The 26,756-nt window shown below is 41.9% G+C and overlaps 2 protein-coding genes across 20 annotated transcripts in view; one reads left to right on the top strand and one right to left on the bottom strand.

Annotated features, from left to right (window-relative positions):
* Positions 1-26,756, bottom strand: part of CBR4 (carbonyl reductase 4) — a 105,818-nt gene that overhangs the window by 5,193 nt on the left and 73,869 nt on the right. Inside the window, exons 6-8 of one of the 5 annotated variants that reach the window (XR_011537729.1) lie at positions 20,678-20,842; positions 20,242-20,533; positions 16,787-17,554 (exon numbers count right to left, since the gene is read on the bottom strand). Coding sequence is in view for 3 of the 5 variants with exons in the window: in XM_070611512.1 (XP_070467613.1) it covers positions 17,451-17,554 (104 nt within the window). In the remaining 2 variants the exon portion in view is untranslated. Of the gene's footprint in view, positions 1-213; positions 2,490-2,635; positions 2,699-16,786; positions 17,555-19,991; positions 20,534-20,677; positions 20,843-26,756 lie in introns of those variants that run through there. The other 4 variants (XM_070611522.1, XR_011537730.1, XM_070611523.1 and 1 more) reach the window with 4 other exon arrangements.
* The window catches only part of PALLD (palladin, cytoskeletal associated protein), a 382,662-nt gene that overhangs the window by 326,582 nt on the left and 29,324 nt on the right, over positions 1-26,756 (top strand). For 13 of the 15 annotated variants that reach the window (XM_070611497.1, XM_070611499.1, XM_070611496.1 and 10 more), the window contains 2 exons: positions 12,718-13,362; positions 23,782-23,917. In XM_070611497.1, the coding sequence (XP_070467598.1) occupies positions 12,718-13,362; positions 23,782-23,917 (781 nt within the window). Of the gene's footprint in view, positions 1-3,568; positions 3,926-12,717; positions 13,363-23,781; positions 23,918-26,756 lie in introns of those variants that run through there. The other 2 variants (XM_070611509.1, XM_070611507.1) reach the window with 1 other exon arrangement.

The raw sequence follows: 26,756 nt of genomic DNA, 5'->3' as shown, positions 1-26,756 counted from the left end.
GGAATTCGAGCCTGGCAATCAGGCAAGGCCTGCATTCACACTATGGAAGCCTTGGCTTGTGTATCTTGGCCATTAACATTTAAACTATTAGTAATGGTCGATCTTTAAGGGAAAATAAATTATTCTGAGTACCCAGGACCAACTGTGCATTCCTTTCATTTGTTTACCCTTGCAAGATTGAACTATGTAGAAAATGTTATTGGCATCTTATTATTTATTCAGAAATGTTGTTTATTTCTTCAGCGATAGCCCTGTGTTAATGGAAATCTAAAAAGTCATCTTTATAAATTAGTGTTGTTTATCAGCATGTGAAAGATACATTTTAAAAAAAATTCCAGCATATTTAGTGATGCAGTCTCTCAAGAGATGGAGCAACATAACAAATTAATAATATTCAGATGTCCAATCTTGAAAGACTAGATAGTGGATTTTATAGCTTGGAGGAACTTTAAAACATATTTAAAGAGAGTATTTAAAAATAGTCCAACTTTCCATTTCACAGACATGAAGAATCTCAGACCTCCCTCTCTTTGTTGATGCCACACAGATAATCGGTGACACAGTCACTTCTGCTGGGGAAAGCCCTAACTAGCCCAAAGGCAGGAGACACTAAAAAAGGCCGAGATTTCAGAAACAAAGCCATTTTTGGAGCTCAATTCCAATTGTTTAGGACATTTTTCTTCTCCTATTTCTTTACTTTTTCTACAACAAGCCTCTTCAAAGAGGAGTGTGAAGGACAGCACTGTCACTATGTAGGAACCTCTGTGTTATGAAACTCCATGGTGGTACTTATTACTATTTTGTGACATGCCTCTTGATGTTCTCAGAAATTTGCATTCACTTTTAACTTGTAAAATATGCACTGAGAATCTTTACCAGTTAATCTCATCTTCCTGCCCCCATACTGCATTTTCAGACTTACAGGATATAGCTGTAAATAGATGCTTAGTAGGGATGGAGCATTTAATAGTCCAACAGTGTAATGTCTGCTGGTTGATGATGCAAATTCTGAAATAAGAAATTCTGGGAGCTAATTTAATTTCTTAGTTTCAAAACCAGCTCCGTCGAGTTGCTTTGTAGATTTTTTTCGTTTCTCCAATAAATAAAAGTTTGTAAAGCCTAGCACATGAGACCCAAACATTACCTACCTAAAATACATATGGACTGTCTTCAGGACATAGCCAGGTTGTCTCCATATGTAGCTGTTTTGAGCTCCACTGCAATGTCTGTATCCCAGTAACAAAGAAACAAAGAGGATACAGTGACAGAGTTGGAGCCAGTCTTGGGTGGAACCCACATTAGAAAGGTCCTCTGTGGCTAAAGAAATCACAGTGCACATGGAAGTACTGGGTGGGTCCTGCTGCCTGGATTAGAGATCCCATAATATAATAGTTGCGGGCCAGACCTCCTCGGTGAATCCCATCTGTACTGCTTTCCAGCTGTGTAACCTTGAGCAACGTACTTAATATATCTTGGGGCCTCAGTTTCCTCATTTGTGAAAAGGAGATAATAAAAGAGGCCTATCTCCTAGGGGTTTTGTAAAGACTAAATGAGTTAATACAGATTTACAGAAAGTGCTCTATGATAGTTAGCTGTTATCATCACTAGCAGTGTTAGCGACGCTGTTGGTACTGGTAGTGGTAATAGTCATGACTGGTTAAATTCTTTGGAGGAGAGCCTCCCCTGGTGACCTCAAATTCGGGGAATGGATGTTCTCAGGCTTCAGGATGTTTAGCTGCTGTCTAAGATAACAGCACCATGGCCTCTTTTATGATGTGACTTTCTGTAGAATAGGAGCTTTTGGAATTTTATGTGTTTTCAGAATTTTATATATTTTAAACATTACATTAATTTTTTATACATAGGTTAAAAAATATTCAAGCTACTAGTATAGAAGACTATGAAATGCAAAAATAAAAGACTTCCTCCCTCTACCTCCTTCTAGTCTCACTCTACAGAGTGGACGCTTTTAACCATTTGTTTTTAGTCCTGATGGTTTCTTTCACAGCTTTATGAGCAAGATGTGTATTCATCCTTTTATTGATTCATCAACTTCAGATAGTGCTATTAGATTCATTTTTAATATTGTTCTTACCCACAAGATGTTCTTGTCAGGCCTTTGGCACTAACCAGCTGATAAATTTGTACAGTTACTTAATCTCTGTGTTTCCATTTCCATATCTATAAGATAATGAAAATTGGACTGGTTGGTCTCCAAGGCCACTTTCTTAAAAAGTGTTAGTGAGCATTTTGAACTAACTTAAGCAAAAAAAGGCAGAGGCAAGGGGCAGCCATTTTGTACACGGAAGGCAGAGATAAAACTGGTCTGAGGGTTCTCTGGATCCAGGTGCTAAGATAGCATCCCAATTTTAACTCTGTCTCTCTCGTCTTTTCTCTCTCAACTTGGCTTCTTTTTATGTATTGGCTTCCTTTTTGGAGGGTCTTCCAGGGCAGCCAGCAACTCTGGGGGATTCAATCCTTTTAGTTATCTGTCAGAGGACAAAGAGAGACATTACCCTTTCATCTTCAGAATGAAAACTCCTGATTGGCCTGGCCGGACCTGGATCATATATTTATCCTTGAATGATTTGCTGAAGCCATGCACTGATTGGCTGGTCCTGGGTCACGTACTTACCCTGTGACCAAAGGTTGGGGGATTATGATTGGCAGACCCACAGAGAACAGGGCAGAAGCAGATCTGTTGAGGAAGAAAGGAATGCCCTTAGAGAGGAAGGGAAGAATGGTAGATAATAAAAACAGAAGTCCATTCCTCTTGGAGTTTCAGGAAACTGATTTTAAGAAAGAATTCATTAAATTCTCCACCTACTAGTGAGTCATTACTTGCTTTTATGAATGCTTACTGCCATGTCACCAACCAAGTAGCTTCATTCTCCTTCCATAAATAAAGCATGACCTCCACCTACACATTCTTTAACTTAGTATCAGCCATTCGGGAACTCCTGGTGGGACTTACGCAACACGTGAAAAATGAGTCCAGACATCAGTGTGAAGTTCCAGCCAGATATCAACACTTCAGATTCCAGCCCCAACACAGACATTCAATGCAGCCTTGTTAGTAACCCTCTGTTGGGTCTTTATGACCTGCTACACAATGGGCACACAAGGGAACCATTTCCTCTTTCTGTACAGGGACCAACTTTGTTATCTCAGGATACAGTCTATGCTTTGAAAGAGTGGCTGTAGAACATTGCAGTGATGGGAAGAATGGGCGCTACTAAAGAAAAGAATTGCTAGGGACGACTAAAGTTCTCACCAAGTACTGAAAATATCCCTGAGGCACTTTTCCTCAAGGTAAACAAAAACTTGAGGCGTTTTTGACTGATAACCAAATAAAATGGAAAATGGGCACTGGTACAGGCTACCACTGCCTAGAACATGATGGAGTGCCTCAGAGATGCCAAATTAGGAACTGCGCTCCCAGGTTCACAAATGCTCTCATTTGGGGGATGGGAGTTTCATATTTTCGATACTAAAAAGCCAGAAATACAAGTACTGTTATTATTATAAGAGCACTGATTGTTTCCCTTTCCCATATTCCTCTTAAAAGGATGCCTGGAGATCTCTTCACAGGTATTTAGTGAAATCTCGGTGCAAAGCATTGTGGTAGTCACCAAGGGAACACAACGAACACAAGCCTGGCTCTAGGAGATCTGGCTTGTGGGTGTGAGACGATAATGTCACTGCCAAACCCTGACTGTGCCATACCAGCTTGGTGGACTGGAGCAGTTTGAAAGAGGGAGAAAGAATCACCAGCTGTTATTAGGGAGGGCTTCAAGAAGAGATAGACATTGAAATAGGCACAAAGGATGAAGACAACCTCAGTGGATAGAGAGAAACTGGTGGAAGGAGGCCTTCCAAAAGAGGGCAGTACATGAGAAAAAGCCAAGAGGAAGGAAAACGCAAGGTGAGTTTGGGAAACAATGAGACTGATTTGGAAAAATGAAAATGTGGAGATAGAGCAGCAGTTAGAGATAGGAAGTTAGGACTCTTTGGGACCAAACTGTGGGAATCTTTGAATATCAGACATTATGGGGAGAAATTAAATAAGGGATGAGAGGGACTCTGTGTTAGACAGGCTTGTAGCACGTTCACGTTATATGGAAATGGGTGATAGAATTGGAATTCATGACTGAGGTCTGGGTTAGAGATAGAGATTAGGAAGTGAAGGTGGTGCTGTTGACTCCTTGTGCAAAAAGAAGATAAAGAAAGTTTAGGTCTTGGTGGGGCCATAGCTTGAGAGCTGGAAAAGAATCAGAGAAATAAGGCACAGTGTCAAAGGTGGGAGAACACGGTCCTGTTAGTGATGTCAGGGGAGGAGAGTTCTTCAAGAAGGGAGGGTTGGGTGCTCCCATTGCCAGATGCTGCAGAGGGAGCAAGAATGAGGACAGAGAAGGGACTGGCGCTGCTGGATTACAGATATTGAGCACAAATTAACCCTATCTTTATGCTGAATGAAATACCTCTTCAATTAATTTTTAGAAGATTTACCAAATCAAGACAAAGGCCAAAAAAAGTTTTGTGGTGGAAAGAAAGGAAAGGTTTATTAACAGAACAGTCGTTACCGAAGCACTGAAATAGTTCACATATTTTTTTCAGGGAGAACATTGTTGTAGAACTACATCCAACCTAACTCCCACAGGAACTGTTTGGAGACACGCAAACCCAAAAGCTCGTTTTCTTAATTTTTGGACAGAATTTATCTATAGGTATATCTGTCTTAAGCAAAAAAAATAATGTTCACCAGTTAGGTGGTGATTATTCACAGTATAAAAAAAGTATCCTTCCTTTTATATGATTTACTGTGGAATTATTTTAGTTTGCCCCTGTAATGCCTTTAAAATCCATTTCTGTTTACCGAAAAGTGATCTATTCATTTTTCAAAAACAGTTGAAATCAATGTAAAAACAGCATATGCGTGAGGTTAATATATGCATACGAATACACACGATACTTGGACTTGGTTAGTTGTTTACGAACTCTTTTAAAATTAGTTTCTTTTTAATGTTTAAATGTTACTGGGCTAAAGAGTAAGGATCATAAAGTCTGAATGTTTATGAGGACCTTACAGATACTACATTAGAAGTTTCCATTTTAAAGTTGAGATACTGGGGCGCAGAGAGAATAAGTGAATCATCCAAAGTCATGAATAGCTAGTGGCCAAACTGGAGTTGAACTGTTTGAACGCTTGCCTGTTGACTCTGTGTTCTTGCTTGTAAATAACCTGTGTGCGAGTGGCTGTGGTCTCTGCACTCCCTTAGGAAAATGCAGCCATGTCTTCTTGAGTGCCCTATAGCTTGATGGGAACAGCTAGTTTTGTACTTTAGAGAAATCTGGGGATTTTAATTAAATTCAACAAATATGTATTGAGTATCTTACATGTGAGTGGAGAAGGAGATACTGGAGATGAAAGGTTTGGAAGGGGTAGAGGGGGCTGAGAACGGCTGTCTTGTTCTTTTGGTAGAAGAAAGCCATTTGGTGAGTAGGTAGTAGTTATTTCTTTTGAAACATACGACGTTTTGCCCTTGGTAATAATTCATTCTTACAAATGCAAACTGCACACCACCGTCATAGATAGATTCCCTTCAGCAAACATAAACTAAAATAGAAATGACACAGAGGAGATGGCACAGGCCTCTCAATGATAAAATGGAAATTTCAGAAAACATTAGCCATATGAAACCTTAACAGATGCCAATTCTTTATTGCATTCTAAGACCGAAAGTTAAGTATTTGTTCATCTTTTTTTCCCAGTTCTTTAAAATCTCAGAGAAATTTTATGCCTTAAATTTCCTCAACAGCTGTCTCACAGAGAGCTTTTCTTTGGTGTTTCAATTAGAAATGAGATCACTGATTTTGCCTCAAGCATTGACAAAAAAGGTTGGAAAACAGATTTTTCTTCAAAACAGATTTTTCTTCAAAAATGTACTTTATCTTTGTATGTTAAGAATTAATACCAAACATTTTCAATTGGGAACAGTCCATATTAATTCCTTTTAATGTTCACTAAATTAGCATAGCTTTTATAAGAATCAGCAGCTAATATCTTCCTGCTGTGTCCACTGGCCTATGCAGCAATAGAAATGAAAATTATTTAAGGCATTTAACTATGATGTGGAGTGGATGCTTTTAGAACCTGACCTCACATTCCTCCCCGGAAAGAGGCTAAGGCTGAACCGCCAGTGTTCCAAGTCATTCAGATTCATCAGGCGTATCACGACCGTCAGAGCCTGTCCCTTATCACATACAATTTACGTCAGGATACAAATCCTCTTCTTCTGATGGAGGTGTAAATGCTTTGGACCGCATCCTGCAGCCTTCAAAAAGCCAAATGACCATTTACCCCACGGAGAGTTGGATCTCCATAGACTTCCAAAGGAGAATTCTCTGCATCTGGGAAGCCAGCTACAGGATTCCAGTTCTGAGGAACAGCTCATGTCGGTGTTGATCCATGTCAGAACACCGTCTCCCAAACCCTCAGTCCTTATTCCTTGTGTTACATGAGAGAGACAGCCATCTTTGATACTCCAGAGACGTTCCCAGGAGGATTATGAACTGGTCAGCACTTGCTCCCTCTCTTTCTCATGGTACATGGAATGACTTCAAAAAGAGATCAACTTTATGTATTAAGACATAAAGAGCTACTGTTTTTTGTAGCGGAGCCAAATGCAGTTCTCACTCTAAGTGGAGAGGACGCGTCTTTCTGAAAAAGACTCAAGTCGTGTGCTGATTTCACTCGGGTCTCTTCTTCCTTGAAACCTCCTGTGTAATTAATTGTGCTCAGGCCTGGCTCTGTCTGGAGAGTCAGCCTGATTTACAAAAGGGTCAGAATGAATTAAAGATCAAAGAATGGGCCATTTATAAAGCAACCTATGTCATTTTGCGATGCCTGTTACATACACATTCCCAAGCAGTGGTCAATTTTAATTTGATTTTAACATTCTCTTGTTTACAGTACTTTGTAAAAAATTTAAATCTTTACCCTTGCCCTCTCCCCCAACCTTAGGGGGAATGTATTTAAATTCATAGTTATTTTTGCACTTATAACCTCCCCTAAACCCAGTGTGATACATCTCATCTGGCTTATATTAATTCATTTTTATTGTGTAAATGATTGTTCTCAAGATTGTGATTTATATACCTTTTACCAAAGGGCAATAAGAAGATAGTGCTAAACAAAGCAAGCTGTTAGCCATTGACCCTCACCGAGTGGACCTAGTTTCTATGAAGAGATCAATGGAAGCAGGAGTAATGGAATAAGAAAAAGACAATTGCAGTACTCATCTAATAAAGTCATAGATGGAACTTAATCAGTGCTCCATGAACTGAATGAAGCCCTTGTAGGAGTTTTATATTCTATTTTATTTAGGTTCCCAGAAATAATATATTGAGCTCTCTCATGCATATGATACTAAGCTAATCCCAGCCACAAAGGAATATGTTGTGGGAACACCCAGCAGTTTATCCCCTAATTCACTTATCTACCTTCATTTGAAAATTCTTAAAATTCCCCAGTCCCAGTATGGGGCCCTCCTATTGTAGGTCTGCCCTACTGAATATGCCTGATGAACTCAGCCAGGTATAGAAATTGCAGCTAGAAATTAACATCATTGTCGTTGACAGTGATGTGTCTGCCATATTTAGTGTTCTGTTGGGTGTTGTGAGGGTGCTGGGTTAGTGTTGTAAGGATGCTGAAAGTCAGTCCCTGCCTTCAAACTACCTATTAATAGCAGGACCAGAGGAGCACACAGTTCAGAGAGTGAGGTATTCTAACTCTTCATCATACAATGGCTTCTGTATCACACAATAAAAAAATGAAAGAAAACATATAAACCAACAGCATATTTATTCTGAAAGCACAAATGTTTTCCAGCTTTACAATCCCAAGAGTTTCTCCAGATAATTATAAATACTCCATCTTTATTAGTATGAGCAGGGGATAAATTACTTCTTGCAATCCAGACATTGCTCCAGAGAGACATACTGGGAATTTCCAGTTTACATAACAGTTTTCCAGAAGTTTACTTTCACATCATTTATTTTGAACTTGGGCTGCAGTTCCCCAGAGAAAAAGTGATATGGAAGAATAATAACTAACATTTTAATAAGCCTTTTTTGTTTACTGAGCACTTTGGAGAAAATGATGAAGCACAAGGTTTCCGAGCCAACCAGCCCTTTCACCTCCAGGTTCTGCCCTTAAGACAAATTACTTGACCTCACTAACCTATGGGGAATTTTTAAGTGGGCTTAATACTACCAACTGCCCAGAGTTGTTGTAAATGGGTGCTTCCAGTGCCAGGTCCATCATGCGTGCTGTCCCTCATCTCCCACCCCTACCGTGGCTTTGTGAGTAGGAGCAGGGCGAGGAGCAGCTGCTGAGGCCAGCCTTCTCAGCTGGTCTTGCAGCTCACCCTCCATCTCCAGTTCCCCATCTCCTCACATGCCACTGCTGTTCCCTTGCCAGGTACTTGCAGTGGGAACAGGTGAAGACGAAAATCCCCTGTACTAAGTAGAACGTTATCTCCATTTTTGAAAGACCCATCTTGTACAGTAACCAGGATTGCCATGGTTGCTCTCTTCTGCTGTGGAACATGTATTGAGCTCACACTATGAACCAGGCACTGTGCTTGTTTATTCCTCATAGTGACCCCACAGTTAGTAGCTGGCGGAGTTGGCTTCCAAGCCAGTACCATCCCACTGTGAGTCTAGCCTTTTTCTCCTATACCACACTGCCACTTGGCTGGTTACTCTTTCCAAGGCTGTTTTAATCTTGTGGCAGGAGAGATTACTGAACTGGAAAGTAGATTGGGTTCTACATCTCTCTTTATTTATCCCTGTCAAATCTCAATCTTTGCCCCCATCCAATTATCTGTAAAACTCTTCTTGTTAAAAGCTGTGCCCAAACCATTAGGGTGGGGTGGGGGGCGGAAGACTCTTGGTTTTCTGTAGTGTAGGAGGGGAATCCACTGAGTTAGCATTTACATATTCCCATCCTGGGCTGCCACCATCTTCTCATCTTTGCACCATTTCACCCTAAATAGAATCAAGTTTGAAGTCAGATATTCTTAAATATATTCTCAAATATGTAAACATTTAAAACTTTGATGATTCAGATCCTAAAGGCCCTGGATGCTATGGCTGCAAGAAGGCATAAGAGTGAAGAAAATCCACAGATTTTTATTTTTTTTTTTTGATCACACTGCAGGTCAGGGTCCTTTTATGTTGACATGCCCAATGTAGTGAAAAGAGCCAGGGACAGACAGAGATCTAACCTGGCTCTGCAGGTAGCTTGCTCTGTGACCTTGAGCAAGTTACTTAAAATCCATTTCCCCATTTGTAAATGTTCTGTGACAGGTGCACTGAGCTCATTTCATTAAGTGTTGAAACCTTGAGAATTGAAGGAGGGGTAAGAGCAGGGAGTGTCTTAGACTTTTTGAATTGAGGGTGTGGTGGGAGGGGTGTGACGGTAGTTGTGCAAAACCTTATGACTCGAACAATATGATGCTCAAAGTGGTGTACTTGCCACTAGAGCTGTCTAGAACTCTTAACCTAACTTTTCAACCTTTGCGCAGTATTTCCAAGAGATTCAGTTCAGTTTCATTTTCTTATTTTATTTTAAGAAAAAGGACAGCAGAAAAAATGGGGAAACTAGAAAAGTGATACATTTTTATAACAAATAACTTTTAAGTAATTTCCAAAAGCTGTGGGCAATGCTGCCTTTCAGGTACCTCGCATTCTCTTTGCCTTTTTCTCTCTGTGAAAATGAACTTTGGTAAAAATAACTTAATGAGGACTGAGAAAATGACTTAGAATTGTGCATTTCATCATCTGAGAATCCAGATGTCACATCCATTTAACTCAAGTATATTTTTAAAAATTACCATTTGCACAGAAATCAAGTCAGACACTTGAAGATTCAACATGACTGTTTTTGCTCTCCTTCCTCCAACCCCTCAGATTCCCTGCATATTCTACTCCTCACCCAGTGCAGAATGAGGGAGAGTGGAAACCCTAGCAAAGTTCTTCATTGCAATATATGCTAGTAGCCAAATCACTAGAATTCTGTTCATTTCTTCTGAAGTGCTACAGCAATAATTTCTTGAACTGTCACTACTAAAGGTATCTCAGCAGCTTTTGAGCACTTGCGTTAGCAAACTTGGTGGTTCTTTTTTTTTTTGGGAGGAAGATTAGCCCTGAGCTAACATTGCCGCCAATCTTCCTCTTTTTGCTGCGGAAGACTGGCCCTGAGCACACATCAGTCCCCATCTTCCTCTACTTTATCTGTGGGACAACGGCCACAGCATGGCTTGATAAGTGGCACATAGGTCTGTGCCCGGGATCCAAACCAGCAAAACTCAGGCCGCCAAAGCAGAGCACCCAAACTTAACCCCTACACCACCAGGCCGGCCCCTCATGGTTCTTTTTAATGCCCGAATGAGTAGGCTTGACCCCATGGAGAAAGTTAGAACCAATGCAGTATGGTTTGGGCTTTCTCACCCTGGCTTCTTTGAAGACGGGTTCTCAGGAGCCATTCCTTAATCCTGGGGCCAGGGAATCCTCAAATCCTCACATCAGATACAGGGTGTGATATGATGTCTATAGCAGCAGAGCCATTACATACAGCTACTTGCTGATGGCAAACCAAGCTTAAAATACCTTAAAACACAACTGAGGCTCTGGCCGTCGCAAGCCCAGGCTGGCCCAGAACAGGGGAGCAGGACCTGTGAGGTTGGCCACACAGGTCACCCCAATCCAGGTGCACAGGCAGCTGAATGTTGATGATAAACATTCCAGGAATGGGATGGATTTTGCCACAGCTAGGAAATAAGAAAGAGATAGTAAAGGCAGGGGGATCAGAAAGGGGCATTTGGGGATTCAGAATGAGAGTGCTTGGAGGATGGTTGGAGAGCTGGAGGTGGTTTTTATGGGTTCTGTTCCTGGGCCAGTTCCAATAAGTGAACGCAGGAACGCATGTGCTGGACAGTCTACCCCAACCACACGGCATCTGGACCTTGACCGTGCTGGTGAATCCCAGCAGTGGCGTGGCTGCTTTGAAGACGCCGAAATTACGTTCCACAGGACCCCACAGAGTTCTTTGTTGTTGGAATCTTTGATGCTTTGCGCTGATTAAGCATATAGAAGCCCTTCTCTTTATGCTTTTTGGTTCCCAAGAAAGTGTTTCTTGCTCTGTCTTTTCATGGATTTAAGTGTAATCACTTTCCTGGATAATTAGAGAAGACGTGGGAAGGAATTTAGGACTTCTCTGCTGAAGCTCCCACATCTAATGATGCTTGCTAACAGAGTTAAAGCTTTTTTATCTTTTTCAACTTTTTGAAGTAAAATTGAAAGCATCTTCATTTCCTATTATTGCTTTGAATTTCTGAAAGCTTGATTTTGAAGATTAAATCCCTATGGATAAAAAAGTTTTGAGAGTTTTGTTTTTTAGTTCTAAAAGGTTTCAAGTTAGGAGCATAGCTTTGCCTATTCATGGAATTGCTCCTGTTTTAGCTGCTTGTTATAGTGCCACCTTCTGTTGAAGTCTCTTTTGACAGCCATTGGTCACTAGCTGACGGGAATAAAGGAAAATATTTTGGATGTAAAATTCAGCTAAACAGGAAAACCTTTCAGTAAGATAGAGTAAGATTTTAGCTAACTGCTAGCTGCTTACTTCTTTTTCATAAATTAAAATTTAAACTCTTGGGCTGGTGCAGCGGCATAGTGGTTAAGTTCGTAGGTTCTGCTTCAGCGGCCGGGGGTTCCCAGCTGGGATCCTGGGTAAGGACATGGCACCGCTTGGCAAAAGCCATGCCGTAGTAGGCGTCCTAGTATAAAGTAGAGGAAGATGGGCACGGATGTTAGCTCAGGGCCAGTCTTCCTCAGCAAAAAGAGGAGGATTGGCAGCAGATGTTAGCTCAGGGCTAATCTTCCTCAAAAAAAAAAAAAAAAACTAAACTCTTGCTGGAAAATACTTGGGGAACTGCATTACCATAAAATTAATAATTTTTATTACTTATTTGCCTACATGTTAATGAGAGATGTCATTTGCCTGTGTTTTAGAAATGGCACGAAATATCAGTATGTAATCGAGTTTTATATATAATTTGCGACTCAAGGTTTAACAACTAAAATTTTGGGTAGAGCAAATTTTGTATTTTTTTAGGGAACAAATGCAGAAATTAAAGTGGAACCCCCCCCCAAAATCAGCCTGTAATATTTATTGAATGCAGAGTTGACAGCACAGCAATAGGTAAATTGGACTAAACGAAATCTGCCCCCCAAAAACTTAAATCGAGTGTTTTTTCCTTTTAGCTTTCTCATTTTGATAGAATACTTTTTTCCAAAAATTGGCAACCAATGAGAGGACTAAAAAATTCATGTCCACAAAGTTTTTCTGTTAATATTTCTGGTTCTATGCAAATGAAATGTGGCTCCTGGAAATCAGACAAAATTTCCGTCACGATTTGTAAACCGGTTTGGATCATCTTAGGTAAAACCTGAATCAGGCGTCGAGATTGCTGGTCGTACTTAGTGGACGTGGCCCCGCGGCTGAGGATGGAGCCCAGGCTGCCCATGCAGGCTGGTGGCGCGCGCCCAAGGCCGCGGGGACCGTCTGCTGCCGGCATCCCCGGGCGCCCCTCACTGCCCCTGAGCCTGCCTCCCGGTGCCCTCTCTGAAGGTGTCGCTTCTCTCTCCCTGCAGGGACCCTCTGAAACTCCAGCAGCTCCAGAACCAGGTCCGCCGCGAGCAGGAGGCCGCCCCTCGCAGCGCGCCGCCCTCGCCGCCCTCGCCGCCCTTCCCGCCGCCGCCCGCCCTGCCCGAGCTCGCGGCCTGCGCGGCGCCCGCCGCCCCGGAGCCCATGAGCGCGCTCGCCTCCCGCTCGGCGCCCGCCATGCAGTCGTCCGGCTCCTTCAACTACGCACGCCCCAAGCAGTTCATCGCCGCGCAGAACCTGGGCCCCGCGTCGGGCCACGGCACGCCCGCCTCCAGCCCCAGCTCGTCCAGCCTGCCGTCGCCCCTGTCGCCCACGCTGAAGCCCTTCGGCCGGCCGGCCGCGCCACCCTTCGCGCAGCCCTTCGGCGCCGAGGCCGAGGCCGCCTGGTACCCGGGCTCGCCCTCCCCGCCGCCACCGCCGCCGCCGGTCTTCAGCCCCACCACGGCCTTCCCGGTGCCCGACGTGTTCCCGCTGCCGCCGCCGCCTCCACCACCGCTCCCGGGCCCCGCCTCGCCCGCCGCCCGCTTCGGGCCCGGTCAGACGCCCGCGGCCTTCCTCAGCGCCCTGCTCCCCTCGCAGCCCGCGCCGGCGGCCGTCAACGCCCTGGGCCTGCCCAAGGGCGTCACCCCCGTGTGAGTGCCGCCACCCGCCCGCGGTGGCACTGCCGCCCCGCGCGGCCCTCCCGAAATGTGCCCAGAAACCTCCCACCCGGGGGTACCACTGTCCCATTTTTACATCCTTCCCTCCATCCAGTGTTTAGATTTTTCTCGCAGGTGCTTCACCAGGCTGTTCTTGCATAGCTCCCTTACCCTTACCTAGATCGACACCTTTTCTTCTGCGTTCAGCAGTAGGATTGTGCTCAGGAAGTGCCCAGTGCTCTTAATGATGATGACGATAGTGGCCTTGGCTACCATTTGCTGAGCGCCGTGCTAAGCAGTTCACATAGGTTATCTCACTGGATACATTCCAAAGAGGTATCATTGCTCCATTTACAACTGAGGCTTCCAGTAGCTAAGTAATTTGCGCAGGGTAACAGAGCCACCAAACTGAGGTTTGAATCCATGTCTGTCTGACTCCAAATCCATGCTCTTACCACCAAACTGCGTATCCTAGTATTTCAGATCACCATTACAATAGCTCTGGAGGGGCTTGGGTACTAGGTATACACTTAAGTGTTTTTGAAATATCTAAATTAACAAAATTAAGAAGGAAGCCTTTACATATATGTAGTAATTGAATGGAAGGGGGAAAAACATGTAAATGTCTTTATGCTGTTGCGGATAAGTGAGGGCATGTGCAACCTAGTGGAAAAATGATGGCGTCCCTGGCCAACAGTGGGCTCCTCTGTCTCGGGTCCTCTATTTGCAGATTCTCTAATACCCATCCTTCCATAGTCACGATGATGCGGCAGCCCTCTGAAATCTTTAGATAGAAAATGTATGAAGAGAACTAACATGTCATCTACAAAAGTACAGTAAAGCCTTCGAAAGAAATATATCATACAGGTGTTTGGCACGTTTTGTGGAGGAGGAAAAGCTAGCACATATGCATTTTACTGAAAAGTTCCAAAAAGTTCCTAGCAAAGGTCAGGCCAGTTCCCTTATCTCGAGTCTTCCCGTTGCAATCCTACTTCAGGGTTTGCCAGAATCCCAGTATTGTTCAGAGAGAAAAGAAGGAACCCTACTAATGAATAAAAAGGGAAGAGCTTAGTAGTCGGGTTGTTTTCATTCATAATGAAAGTTTTCCATTCTGGGAGGTAGGTACTAATGCCACCTTAAAGATGTGTGACTTTGACAAGGTGTATTGGGGAGCTTCAGTTAGTCTTGTTTTGTTAGCCAGTTTCTAAATGTTGATTACATGATGAAGTCTGGCTTCTTCTCAAATCCTTATTGGGAAAATCTAAGTCAAATGAGTGCGTACATAAGTAAGTCAAATCAAGGAGAGGAATCTCTAGTAATGATTGGCCTTCTACTGAGAGTTGAGGCAGTCAACCTGCCTGAGAAACCCTTTGTCTTCCTTCCCTACTTTTCTGTTTGAACTTGTATTTGGCTGCTAGGAAATGAAGTAGTTATCTTGCTACAAAGAAGCGAACTGTTAGAGAGATTTAAGAAGTAGGGTTTTTTGCATGACAGTTTTGTCCGCTCTCACTGTGAAATAGTACCAAATCCTGCTCCCCAGGAAAATAAGTATAAGTAATAATAGAAATAGTATAAATACTATATAAATAATCTGTCTAATATTTCTCATATAGAATTTGATCAAAGATTAGTCTATCAGAGGCATTGGGTAGTCACGTCCTTTATCATCTAAGTGAAAATGCACTGCTTCATTCTGATCTTTCACTTTGAAATTCTCTTAAGGAGAAAAGCAGTTTTAAGGGCTTACTTCAAGTAACAGAAGTACTTGCTTCGTATCCATATCTATCACAGCTACTCATTTATAGAGTCAAAATACTTTAGAATTGTTATCACAATAGTCCAGTAGCTCTGGCCATTTCTTAAAATTTAATGGAGAGGTCATGCTGATTTCTGTGGCTATGGAAAACTATACCCAAAGATAGTTAGGTGCTGTGACACCAAAGATAAGTGGCAATACAACACTGCAGATTTTTAGCTCTGTGCCAGCCTAAGCCATTATAATATGGCTACCCTTTTGTCTTCAAGGAATTTTCCTGTTGCTAAATCACACACACTTGAAGAATTCATCCTTTTGGTTTGATACATGTGAGTTTTGAAACATTTTTTTCTCTGTATATTGTGGGATCCCTCATTTGCATTCTGAATTAAAAGGAAAAGATAGCTCTTTATCCATCATAATAACCCAAATAATTTGCCAAAGACTGTGTGTCCCTCTTAGGGCTGCCATGACTAATTGGCATCCTTGAACTTGTAGGAACTGCCAAAGTATTGTCAAATGAATCCTAAATTATTTTCGTGTGTATTTCATTGGGAGCTTGTGGTGATTATGACAGCAAATTCAGTTTCACTTACATGTTTTACTTCTCTGGTTAGCTGGTTTTGCCATATATGTCAAGTGCCAGTAAATAGGTGGATAATACATGACTCAGTGAAGTAGAAATACATTAGGTTTTTTGTTTTTTTTTTTTGCCTGCCTTGCTATACCAAAATCTTGAATATAAATTTCAGATATCTCAGTTTTCTTAGTCATCAATCGCATACTAGCTGTTTTACTCTGTTTGTAGGTTTAGCATTGTCCTTGTTTTAATCTGGAGAAGAATAGGTTGGTTATATACTAAATTTCTAAATAGTCTGTCGAGATAAATTTCTGTTTCTCATATGTCTGGGTAGCAGAGGTCAAGGCAAGGAACAAAGGCTATCAAGGCCAGTGATAAACCACAAAGTCAAGAAGGCACATGACAGTGGGCCTCTCTCAGACTCGCAGCAACAGTATTTGGTTGTTGGTTGATTGTGGTTTGGGGCACTTCTGCACATCCAGTTCCTCTAGCACCTTTCTTTCTTCAGACGGCTGCACTGTTCCCTGAGGCTCCTGGGGTCACTAGCAGAGAAAATATCGCCCTTCTCAAAGCTGTTGACAGACACGAATGTTAAGTTAACTAAATCTTTCAGATGGAGGCAGTGAGGAGAACATGCCTTAGAAAGAAACTCGTTTGCACTTTTATAAAATTAATGTGTTCTACTCCCCTTGCAATAGCTGATAGTTATACAGCTTCCGCTGCTCTGACTGTGTTCCTGTACACAGTAAATCAGCCCTGAGAGATGGTGGGAATCCAGGGGATTTGGGAAGGCCACCTGGAGATAGTGCAGTATTTCTGTCCCTGCTGGTCTCTGAGCAGCTGTACCAGGTCTGAGGGTGAGTCAGATCAGATCCATCCCTGAGAACCAGATGGGCACCGTATCTTTTGCCTACCTTCACGTTCCTGGAGTCTGTTCTCATAAGGGAGTGCCACATAGCACAGTGCTACAGTGTTTTATACTCTTAATAGCCTCTTTTGTATAAGTAGGGCTTTGGTTTGAAATGTTACTTTGTGTTTGTCAAAGGTAAGAGCATGTGTCAATAAGAGCTTTTATACAGATGTCTTAATGAGAGCTTTTATTCTATAGCACTCAGCTCTTTACAGACATTATGTCATTGTCCCTCGCTTTCTCCCTGATTTATAAGAAACGGGTAGGTGAGGACACTGCCATCATTCTACACTCGAGGTGAGAGGCAGCACGTGGTGAAGGGATTTCCCTGGGTTCTGGAGTGAGCCTAAGGAAGGAGGGCATAGTATGACTTAGCCTTGGGTGTGTATTGCCCAGGTGATGTCTAATAAATCTGATGTCTGATATAGCTTAGTCAAAGAAAACTGCTGCAGACCAACAAAACAAAATCCCCCGAGTCTTAAGGAAAAGTTGAGAATAGATGTAGTTGTACTTTAGACAGTGTTCAAGTCAGTACCGTGGTTAGACAGTAACTAATAGAAAAGACAAGCTGCATTGGACTTGGCAGACATTATCCCATTGTCCCCACCTTCCCCCTGCCTTGCAGGATACAGGAAGGTGGGGGCCTTGTCCTTCCCCTTAGAGGCAGACGCCTGAGGGCTTTCCCGGGTCTGGTTATTGGGCTCGTTAGGGTCCAGTATCTTCACACAAAGTTACGTCCAGTCCTGGGCAAGTATTTTGCAGCAGATTGTAGAAGTCTCCTCGGTCTGCTGTGACTGGTGATGATTCTGGTGAAGTGTCCCTACCCCAGGAGCAGTTCAGGACCAGAGGTGCTCGGTCCTGGAGGGCTCTGTCCCGAGCTGTAGAGAGTGAACGAGCAGGTACACCGCGTGCACAGTTGTGAGTTTATTTTTTAGACAACCTAAAAAGTAATATGAAGAGAATGTAATATTGGTATAACGTTATCTATTTTCCTTTAAATATGAGCTTAAGGTACTCACTTGTACTCTAATAGCTTTGGCTTCATAATAAAGTAGAAAAAATAGAATTAATGTACAAAAACTGTATATCTTGGGCTCTTTTATGTATTAATTCATATATTACATTCTTGAATATGAGGGATACCTAACTGTCAACACATTGATGACTTTGCTTACTCTGGAATTTTGTGGAATTTAGTTACCATTAGATTTCACTGAATATGAAAAAAGGAGACTAAGAGGACCTCTAGCAGTTTAAAAAAGTTGGTTTTTTTTATTGTCTCTGGTTGCTAGACAGGCACATGACATCTTAAGTCAGTGGTGTCCTGGAGAGTTGAGTTTCTGAAACACTCTCACAGAATTGACCTAGACTGTGTATCAAGGGAAAGATGCTGTCAAGATTATTCCGTAGCCAAGGGAAAAAAAAGAAAGTCCTGGGATTTGGGGTGGTGGTCTGAAGATTTTACCTTCCATATGCTCATGTGTATGTCTGAGATGTCTTTGCCCCCAGCCACATGAATATTACTTTAAAATGGTGAGTGACTTACTGTTGAAGCTAGAGTAAACAGATCAGTAATGTTTTTCGCACAGTTGGGCTGAGCGTGTATACATGAAGTACTTAGTGTGGGCGCCTTCATGAACTGTTTACTGGTGAAGGTTTCCCTCTGAGTATGAGTTTTTGTGAAGAGTTCTGGTTTGGTAACAGATTACCTTGAATAAGCATTTTATTTTTTTTAATTGTACAGACCATCACGAAGGGAGATTCTCTCTGTCACCAGAGACTTTATTTCCTAGCAAGTTGTTGCTCTTCATTTATCAACAGTAGGTGCCATTTGGGGGAGCAAACTACAGCCATTTTACGTTAAACTCCAACACAGAATTAGTTTTATAGGGAAATAAACTCAGTTGCCAAAACTTTGCTTCAAAAACTTAGAACTGCTTTTCTTTCTTTGTACCTCCCCTTTCCAAACACTCCATTTTGGTTCTAACTCTTAACTCTATCTTCAAGTTTTAACAAAATTCCCTAAAGTGTTTTCTGAATTATGGTAGTCCAAATTAGATACTCTGTGAAAAGAAGAAAAGGTTGCATATTACAGTAAGTGTGAGAAATACTGTGTCCGGTACCTCTTTCCTCCAATTCGCAATGCCCTGTTGGCCCTACCCAGCTCGTTCTGGCCCTAGGCCCTTGGCACTGCCTCGCTTTCCCTGTAGGCCTTTACACAGCCGGCACCTTTCTCTCACTGGGGCCTCCGCTGCGGTGGCAGCTCCTCAGACCTCTGGTTGACCCCCACTGTCTAACATGTCATCTCCTCACATTCCCGTCACTTCATAGCGCTTCCCACCTCCTGAAATGGCCTTCCTTCCATCATTTTTTTCCCTCTCTCTCCTGCCATCCCCTCTGTAGAATATAATTTTTGTAAGTATAGTGACTTAGTTTTGTTCAGTACTGTATTCCTAGCACCTAGAACAGAGTTGAGCACTGAAAAGCAATCGATGAAAGTTATTTGCATGTTCTTAGAAACTGTGATCAAGAATTCTTGGCATCTTTTTAAACTCCTTCCCCTCCTTCACTGTTTTCCTCAGCCAGTCTCATCTGTGTGATTCACCTCCATGCTGGATGGTTTCTGTCGGCCTCTGCAGATCCACTCTTACTATGCCAGGCACTGATCTAAGAAGTGCTTAACATATATTAGCTCATGCAGTTTTCCCAGTAATCCTCTGAGACACATGCTATTAATACCCACATCTTACACTTTACAGAGGAGAAACTGAGGCACGTGGCCATTAGGTAACTAGCCCAAGTCGCACAACTTTGCTGTGGTAAAAAAGAGATTCTTACTTGCATGCCTTTATTCATGCTGACTCTGAATTCCTTCCTCTCCCCGCTCTGCTTGTGTACCAGATAGTCTTTCCTTCCTCATCCTCACCACCTTTCAAGACGTCTCTTAGACACCTCCTCTTCCGTGAAGCCTTCTGCAGTCATTCTAGCCAGCATTCTTTTCTATTTCTCTGTTACTCCCCTTGCACCTAGAATTGCCACCACATAGTTTGTTCTTTAACTTATTCCCCAACTTGATTATTAACCTCTTGTAATCAGGACCATCCTTTAGGATTTGGCTGTCTTCTCCATATCACATAGAATAGTGTTGAGACTACAGTGATGAGGCTGTTGTTTTATTATTATGTTTTTCCATCTTTATGCATAGAATTTCTAATACATGGTCGAATTCCAAGATGTCGTCAGGTGATACAATCACTCACCTTACAAACCAACTGTTGTGTCCTAGGCTGACAGAATCAATATAGGTGTATTCGCCTAGCACTCTGCCTTGCTAGATGTTCAGTGTTTGTGGATTGACTATTAGACATTTAAAATTCTTTCAATTGATTGATTTTTATTTCAGTGTTACTTGTTCACAACCAAGAAAATATGTGTACCTTAAATTCTGTAAGTAAAGGAAAATAATGTCTTAAAAACAGAGGGAAACAGGGATGAAGTAAACACCCTTCTAATACTGGCGATCTTGATATGTAGGGAATGGGCTTGTTAAACAAAATATAGAATGTTCAGGGTTTTTATTTGGGTCAAAGAGTAATTTTAATTTTACTCTTTGAAATGATAAAATACCTGGGTGGCAGGAACCCAAACCAAGGTGAATGGCTTCTCTATGAAATGTCCCAGAGCAGTTGTTCTGAGCTCCCTTGAAGAGTCAAGTATATTGAGAAATGCGTTTTAAGCAAGAGGACTTATTCTGCGGTGAATAGTCAGGTGTTCGCTTGCTCAAGAGGACTTGCGTCCGTCTTTCATGAAAACAGTTCTCTGCTTCTCTGGTTCAGGCGGTCTGTTCTGCCCTTGATGGTTGCCTTTTGCTCCTTTCTTTCTCATCTGTGCAGAGAACACAGCTCTCAGTGTAGTCTGCCTGCAGAAACACGGTGAAGCTTCTGTCATCCCAGGCTGCCCCTCATCACACAGTGTGCAGTGGGTTTATGTTGTCAAGTGTAAAGTAATTGCGTGCTCCCAATAACACCTGATGTTACAGAGCACACGCTGTCTTCAATCTTACCTTTCAGGTGATTTCAAAACCTAGTTCTTCTAGTTCTCAGATGTCAGGCTGTAGTCAAAAGCAGCATAGAATTTTATTTCCCAAATTGTGTAATTTTTACTTGTTCTGAGCCTGACTTTTTACGTGTGGTTTGATTTCAGATGGCTCTGGCACAGATTTTCTTTCCTGAAGAGGGACGGTAGAGGGAGGTCAGAAGTGGAAATAGCACATGCATTGGCTCAGTCCATGCACGATATCGGGGGGCTGCTATTTGACAGGCGTGTGATTAACAAAAGAGGCATGGTTGGGGAGAGACAGCTAAAAAGAACATGTAATAATAAAATGTGATAAGTGCTATAAAGAAAACAAACATGGTACAACAGCTAATGGGATAAACCTAGTCAGGGTCGTCCCTTCTGAAGAGACATTAAACTGAAGGCTGATGGCATTGCCCCAAGAAAAAGAGTAAGGGAGAGAGGCTCAAGGCTCAGGAAAGCTGGCAAACCATGCACATTTTTGTTAAAGGATTGCATGGTACTGAAAACTGAGGTTCTAAGTCAGACTTCCCACGGCTCTTGCTGTTAATATGCCTCAGTACACTGCCCAGCTCCCTAAAAATCAAAATCAATTCCTAGTGAGTAGGATACAACTTAAAGTTAGACCAACCACTTCCTGATAATACAAACACAAAATATCACAATATTTTGTTTCTTTAATACTAGTATCTAATATCATCCTTTTGAACTTCAGGGGCAAATGACTAGTAAGGAAAAACCTGGAAAGGCTATCAGTTAGGGTATTTCCCACTATAGGTATGAGAAGACTCAACTAGCAGTAGATCAACTGCATGGGGTTTACTGACTTATGTAACAAGTGTGGGGTCAGGCGGTTCCAGGGTAGGTTAACACAGTGTCCCCAAAACAATCCAGGACCCAGGTTCTCCATCTTCCCGAGCTGTCATCACTGGCGTGTTATGGGTTCTCCCCTCGTGGTCATAGTAGGACGCAGCAGTTGGGGGCATGACATTGTTGATGCAGCGGTAGCCAGTGAAAGGAGAAGGGCGTTTCCTCCTGTGTGTTTCTTTAGAGCTGGGAAATTCTTATTTAGCTAGGGTACCTCACCCTCTCTCTGCCACCTCCATTCCCCCAATCTCACTGGCCAGGGCTACCAAACATGCCTCTGGCTCAACTAATCCCTGCCCAGGGGATTGAAACCATGCAAATTGACTCAAATCAGTCACCCCTGAGTTTGGGGAGGGGTGACCTTCTCTAAGCACATTGAAAGTGAACACCCATCAAAATCAGGGGAAGTTCAGCAAGGGAGCAAAAGGGAGTGGATGGGAAGAAAGAACAGGCACTGGGAAGACCAGGAGCACGGGCCTCCAGTCCACAGTATTACTGATGAGGGCTGGGTGTGGAGCTGTTACAGGATGCTCACATTTCCTACTGCATACTTAAGGACTGTCTTTTCCCAGCACTATGGGGTGAAACGGTGAGAAGCGGAAGGTTTGGTGAACCTCAGTGTTTATTTACATCATTGGCCTTACTGGTGCTTTCCACCATATCAGTGAAGTGATGCCAGGCACACGATGCCTTGACATATTTGCAATAAACCTTTTTCAAACTTAGAAATGTCTTATCATAAGATACCATAAGATAAATAAGGAAGTAGGCACAATGTATATGTATAGTTTAAAGAAGAATAATAAAACCAAGGCCTTACCTGTTTCTAGCTCCTTTGAAGCTCCCTGTGTGACCCTCCCCAGTTGCATCCACTACTCTGCCCAAGAGGTAACCACTGCCTGGAATCACTCTCTGAATCACTCTGGGTGAATCATTCTCTGACCATTCTCTTTATAGTCTGTATATGTAGGTTTCCCTAAATTTGTTTCTGAAACTTTTGTACATATCAGACTCACCTAAAAGGCTTATTAAAACATAGATTGCTGGACCCTAACCCTGAGTTTCAGATTCAGTCGGTCTGGAGTGAAGCCAAACATCTGCATTTCTAACAGTTTCTCAGGTACTGCTGATGCTGCTGGCCCAGGGACCCCCCCTTTGAGAACCACTGCCCTGGCAGTACTGGTTAGCTTTTGCCAGTTTATAAATGGAAGCATCCTGTATGTATTCTTATGTAGCTTGCTTTTTCTAAAACTCGACATTATGTTTTTGAAATTTGGTGTGGCGATAGGGGTCGCTATGGGTCATTCATTTTCACCACTGTAGAGTATTCTGTTTCTCCTTCATCTTTACCCATAGCCCCCTGAGGGAAAAGGAAGAAAAACAGGAAACAGATGCTAAGGCGCCAACAAAAGTAATTCCCCACCCATCAAGCATCCAGCACCAATGCCCCCTGGCTCACAGGGCTCAGGGTGCTGTTGTGCCCTTGGAAAGAAAGGTTCTGAGGTGTCGCCTCTCGTAAGAGCCTCGGCTGTCCAGGAGGTTTAGGAGGCCTGGGGTATAGCAGCAGGACCTGCAGACTACTCAGGGCCTTCTGGTATAAAGTAGACCTTGTCTCACAGTACATTGGCCTACCCTAATCGAATTAGGACAGAAGAGGATGGAACGGAAGGGAACAAACTTAATATTTGCTTAGACTGGGCTAGGCACTGTTGTTGAATAAATTGATTACAAAGGGTCAGAAGGACTAAATTTCTGAAAGTATGAAAGAAATATATTTCTTTCAAATCCTCTAAACAATCATATGTAGTATGTATTTTTATACCTGTTTATAAGAAATGTTAAGAAACTTGCCCAAAGTCATAAACCTAATACAAGACAGAGCCAGATCTTAAATCCAGGTCTGAATTACAATCAGCTCATGCTTTCACTTTACGTTGCTGCCTCCCTAGGACTATGACACCTTCCCTATCCTTGGCAATTTATCTAACCACTGAGACACCTGCCCTAAGGTGTTTGAATTTGCTCTGAAAACTGGTTCCAATTAGTGTTACCTGAACACCGAAAGTAGATTTCATGGTTCTTTCCATATTAGTTGGAATAGATGTAGCATAAAAAGAGTGGGGTGACACATTGACACCCTGTATTCTTTGTTGGGCTTGAATGTTTAACTTGGATTTATATGCCTGACAACTGACTACACCGCCTTGTGCTTTTGTCCTGCAGGGGATTTCCAAAGAAGTCCAATAGAACTGCTAGAATAGCCTCTGATGAGGAGATTCAAGGCACAAAGGATGCTGTCATTCAAGACCTGGAACGAAAACTGCGCTTCAAGGAGGACCTCCTGAACAACGGCCAGCCGGTACTGAGAGAGATGTAGGGCCTGGAATAATAGCAAGCACATCAAAGAGCTCTTCCCTAGCTTCACTAAGACTTAGGTTTTTAAGACTGTCCACAAATTGATTTTAGTATCCCTGGATCTCAACAGTCCTGTTAGTATTATGACTTGAATCTGGGGAAAGGCAGAAGGTGGATGGCTTCCTTCTACTCAGCCTTCACTGCTTCCTCCTATTCATGATACCATTCTTGGAGTGAAGACAGCAAGTTGGAGATAAAGGAACAAGGAAGGGCTGATTTTAAGACTGGGAGTAGAACAAATGAGTAACAGTGATGTTATAAAGAAAGAGGAACATGGGATTCCATCCGTGCTGGATGGGGGCTGGGGAGGAGGGAGAGGTGTGCTCTGGAATAATTTGTATCTGACCAGAAGCAGTGAATTGGAATTAAAGCAACAAAAAGAGGATTCTATGGCATGTACTGCTTTTACCCAAAAATATCTTTTTACTAAGGAAACCTTTGCTAAAGTCCAGTTCTATTCTACTAGACTGTTACTGGATATTGATTCAGTAATCTGAAAGACTAATGCCTGTTTTACAATCTTGTTCTAGTTTGTCAGGGCAAGACAACTAGACTCAAGAAAAAATAATTATGTTTTAAGGCTGCAGAATTGTAGAGTAGATAACTAGATCTGGTAAAAAAAAAAAAAATGTATATATAGGATGTTTTCTCCATTGGACTTCAATGTTTCCTCATCAGTTGTTAGTTTTTTTTCTACTGACCCTTTTCTTATCACATCAGAGTATTTCAAGAGGATGGGAAAAGAAAGCCTAGCAAATAAGACTTCCCAGGTAAAGGAAAGGAGCCTTTCGTGGCTTTATTATGGAATCATCACCAGAAAAATTTGTCTGTCTCTTAAGTAGAAGAGAAAAAAAGGCCTTTCTGTATAAAATCTTCCTCTCAAACACCTTTTTCAGAGTTAGAAAGTTCTCTATGTTAATTGTTTTCTAGGAATTTTAATTATCAAGCATTGATAAATAAAAATGTGAGAACAGACCGTGTTTGACTGGTAAGGTGAGGAACAGAGGCAGGCTGTTGAATGCTGATTTTAATTATTAGGGTATCCTAATCTGAGTTCAGAAAGATTAAAATTCTAATGAGATCTTGTGTTAGTTATTCATTTCACCGAGAATAGAAGATTTTCACAAAGGGAAAATATTTTCTCCCTGAAATAAGTGATTGTATGTGCAAATGTACATACTCTGGAAGTTTTCCCTGGCTCTGTCAACTAAGCCTTTGAAAGATTAAAACAAATACTTATGGGAACTTTTTCAAGCCAGGTAGAGGCATCTCTCCAGTTTTTTTTTTTTTCCTCCTTTTTTGGTTAGTTGTTTATTCCTCATGGACTAAGATTCTCTTGGATAAAGTAAGACATTTATAAGCTATTATGTATGTATATTTATATTTATCTGTTTTATATATTTTTATATATAACTATATATCATTTATATTTATCTATCTGTTTAACAGTGAATGACATTCACAGTATGTTCCATAGATTTCCACATCTGAGAGTTTAAAAGGACAAGAAAAGTTAGGCTTCCCTTGGGATCCTCAGACAACTTTTTCCTCATGTTACATATTATTCTGTTACTTATTTTTGGCTTCTGTAGACAGGGCTTATATATGCACATGGCATAGTGGTTTAGAAACAAAACTGAAGTAATTTGGCTTCTAATGGTAGCAGGTGCATTCTGGTGAAGGACTAGATAGCAAATTGATATTTCTGCTTATAAGGAACAGGGTGGAAATTATTCCAGTCCTCCCTTTGACGTTGATACAGTTCTCTAAGAAAATATTAGGAAGGCTTTCAAGAGAGCAGGTATTTAAAACTCTTTGAAAATGGAATTCACTGATTTCTTAACAGACGTGAGAAAATTAATTTAAATAATAACATACTGAACTGAGACAACTCTATGCACCGGTCAGACTCCTACATCTACCCCCTCTTGTCCTCGGCCGCTTCTTTATTAATTGAAATAATTTGAACTTTGGGACTATTTGGCACTTGGCACTTGACTTGTTTCACTTCCCAGTTTCAGCTGGGACTAGAACCAACAATTACTGGAAACTGTAAATTTACCCAACATATTTTCCTGATTAGAGAGTTTCCAATAGAATTTGCATCTATATTCATAAGTTTGGACGTTTCTCTGAAATAATGTCTCTATTTTTTTTTAGATCCTGCCTTGCTAATTATTCTCTATTTTGAATCAAACACTTGTTTGTAAAATGCCCCTCATGGGGCAAATGGTCTTTGAGAGTTCTCCCTAGACCTGTAATTCTAAGGCGTTTTAGAACCAACACTCAAGAGCAGGAATCAGCCCAATAGACAGAATAAAAATGTTGGCATTTCCTTTGTATAAGAAGCGCCTAGCAAAATGGTTTTGGCCAAATCCAAAGTGCTGGTTGCTAGATGCAAAAACATTACCACTTTCTTTGCCTGCTGGGCAAGCAGCCTGCCTCTGAGAAGTATCATGAATTGTGGATGTTGGCTTTGGAAAGTATCTTTCATAGTCCTTTTGCTAATCCAGCCATGTACAGTCATTCTTTGTGGATTATCATATTTGCCTGCGTTCAACTATGTTACATTCCTATGCTAAGGGCCTCGGAAATGCTCTTAGAGGTGAGACTCCCCCCAACAGCAGACAGGACCATCCCTGCCAGCTAGTCTAAAACTTCCTTTGTTAGAGTGTTGGAGCTGACTAGGCTCTTCTGGCTGTGAAAATAACACTTCCTTTAAAAAATATTTTGCTGTTTGAATATCTTTTTTTCTCTATGTTTATCATTAAGGATAAGTATGT

Source organism: Equus przewalskii, chromosome 2 (assembly GCF_037783145.1).
Source record: "Equus przewalskii isolate Varuska chromosome 2, EquPr2, whole genome shotgun sequence".
NCBI classification, from domain to species: Eukaryota; Metazoa; Chordata; class Mammalia; order Perissodactyla; family Equidae; genus Equus; species Equus przewalskii.
Note: the sequence above shows the minus strand (reverse complement) of the source record. Positions and strands in the feature narration are given on the sequence as shown.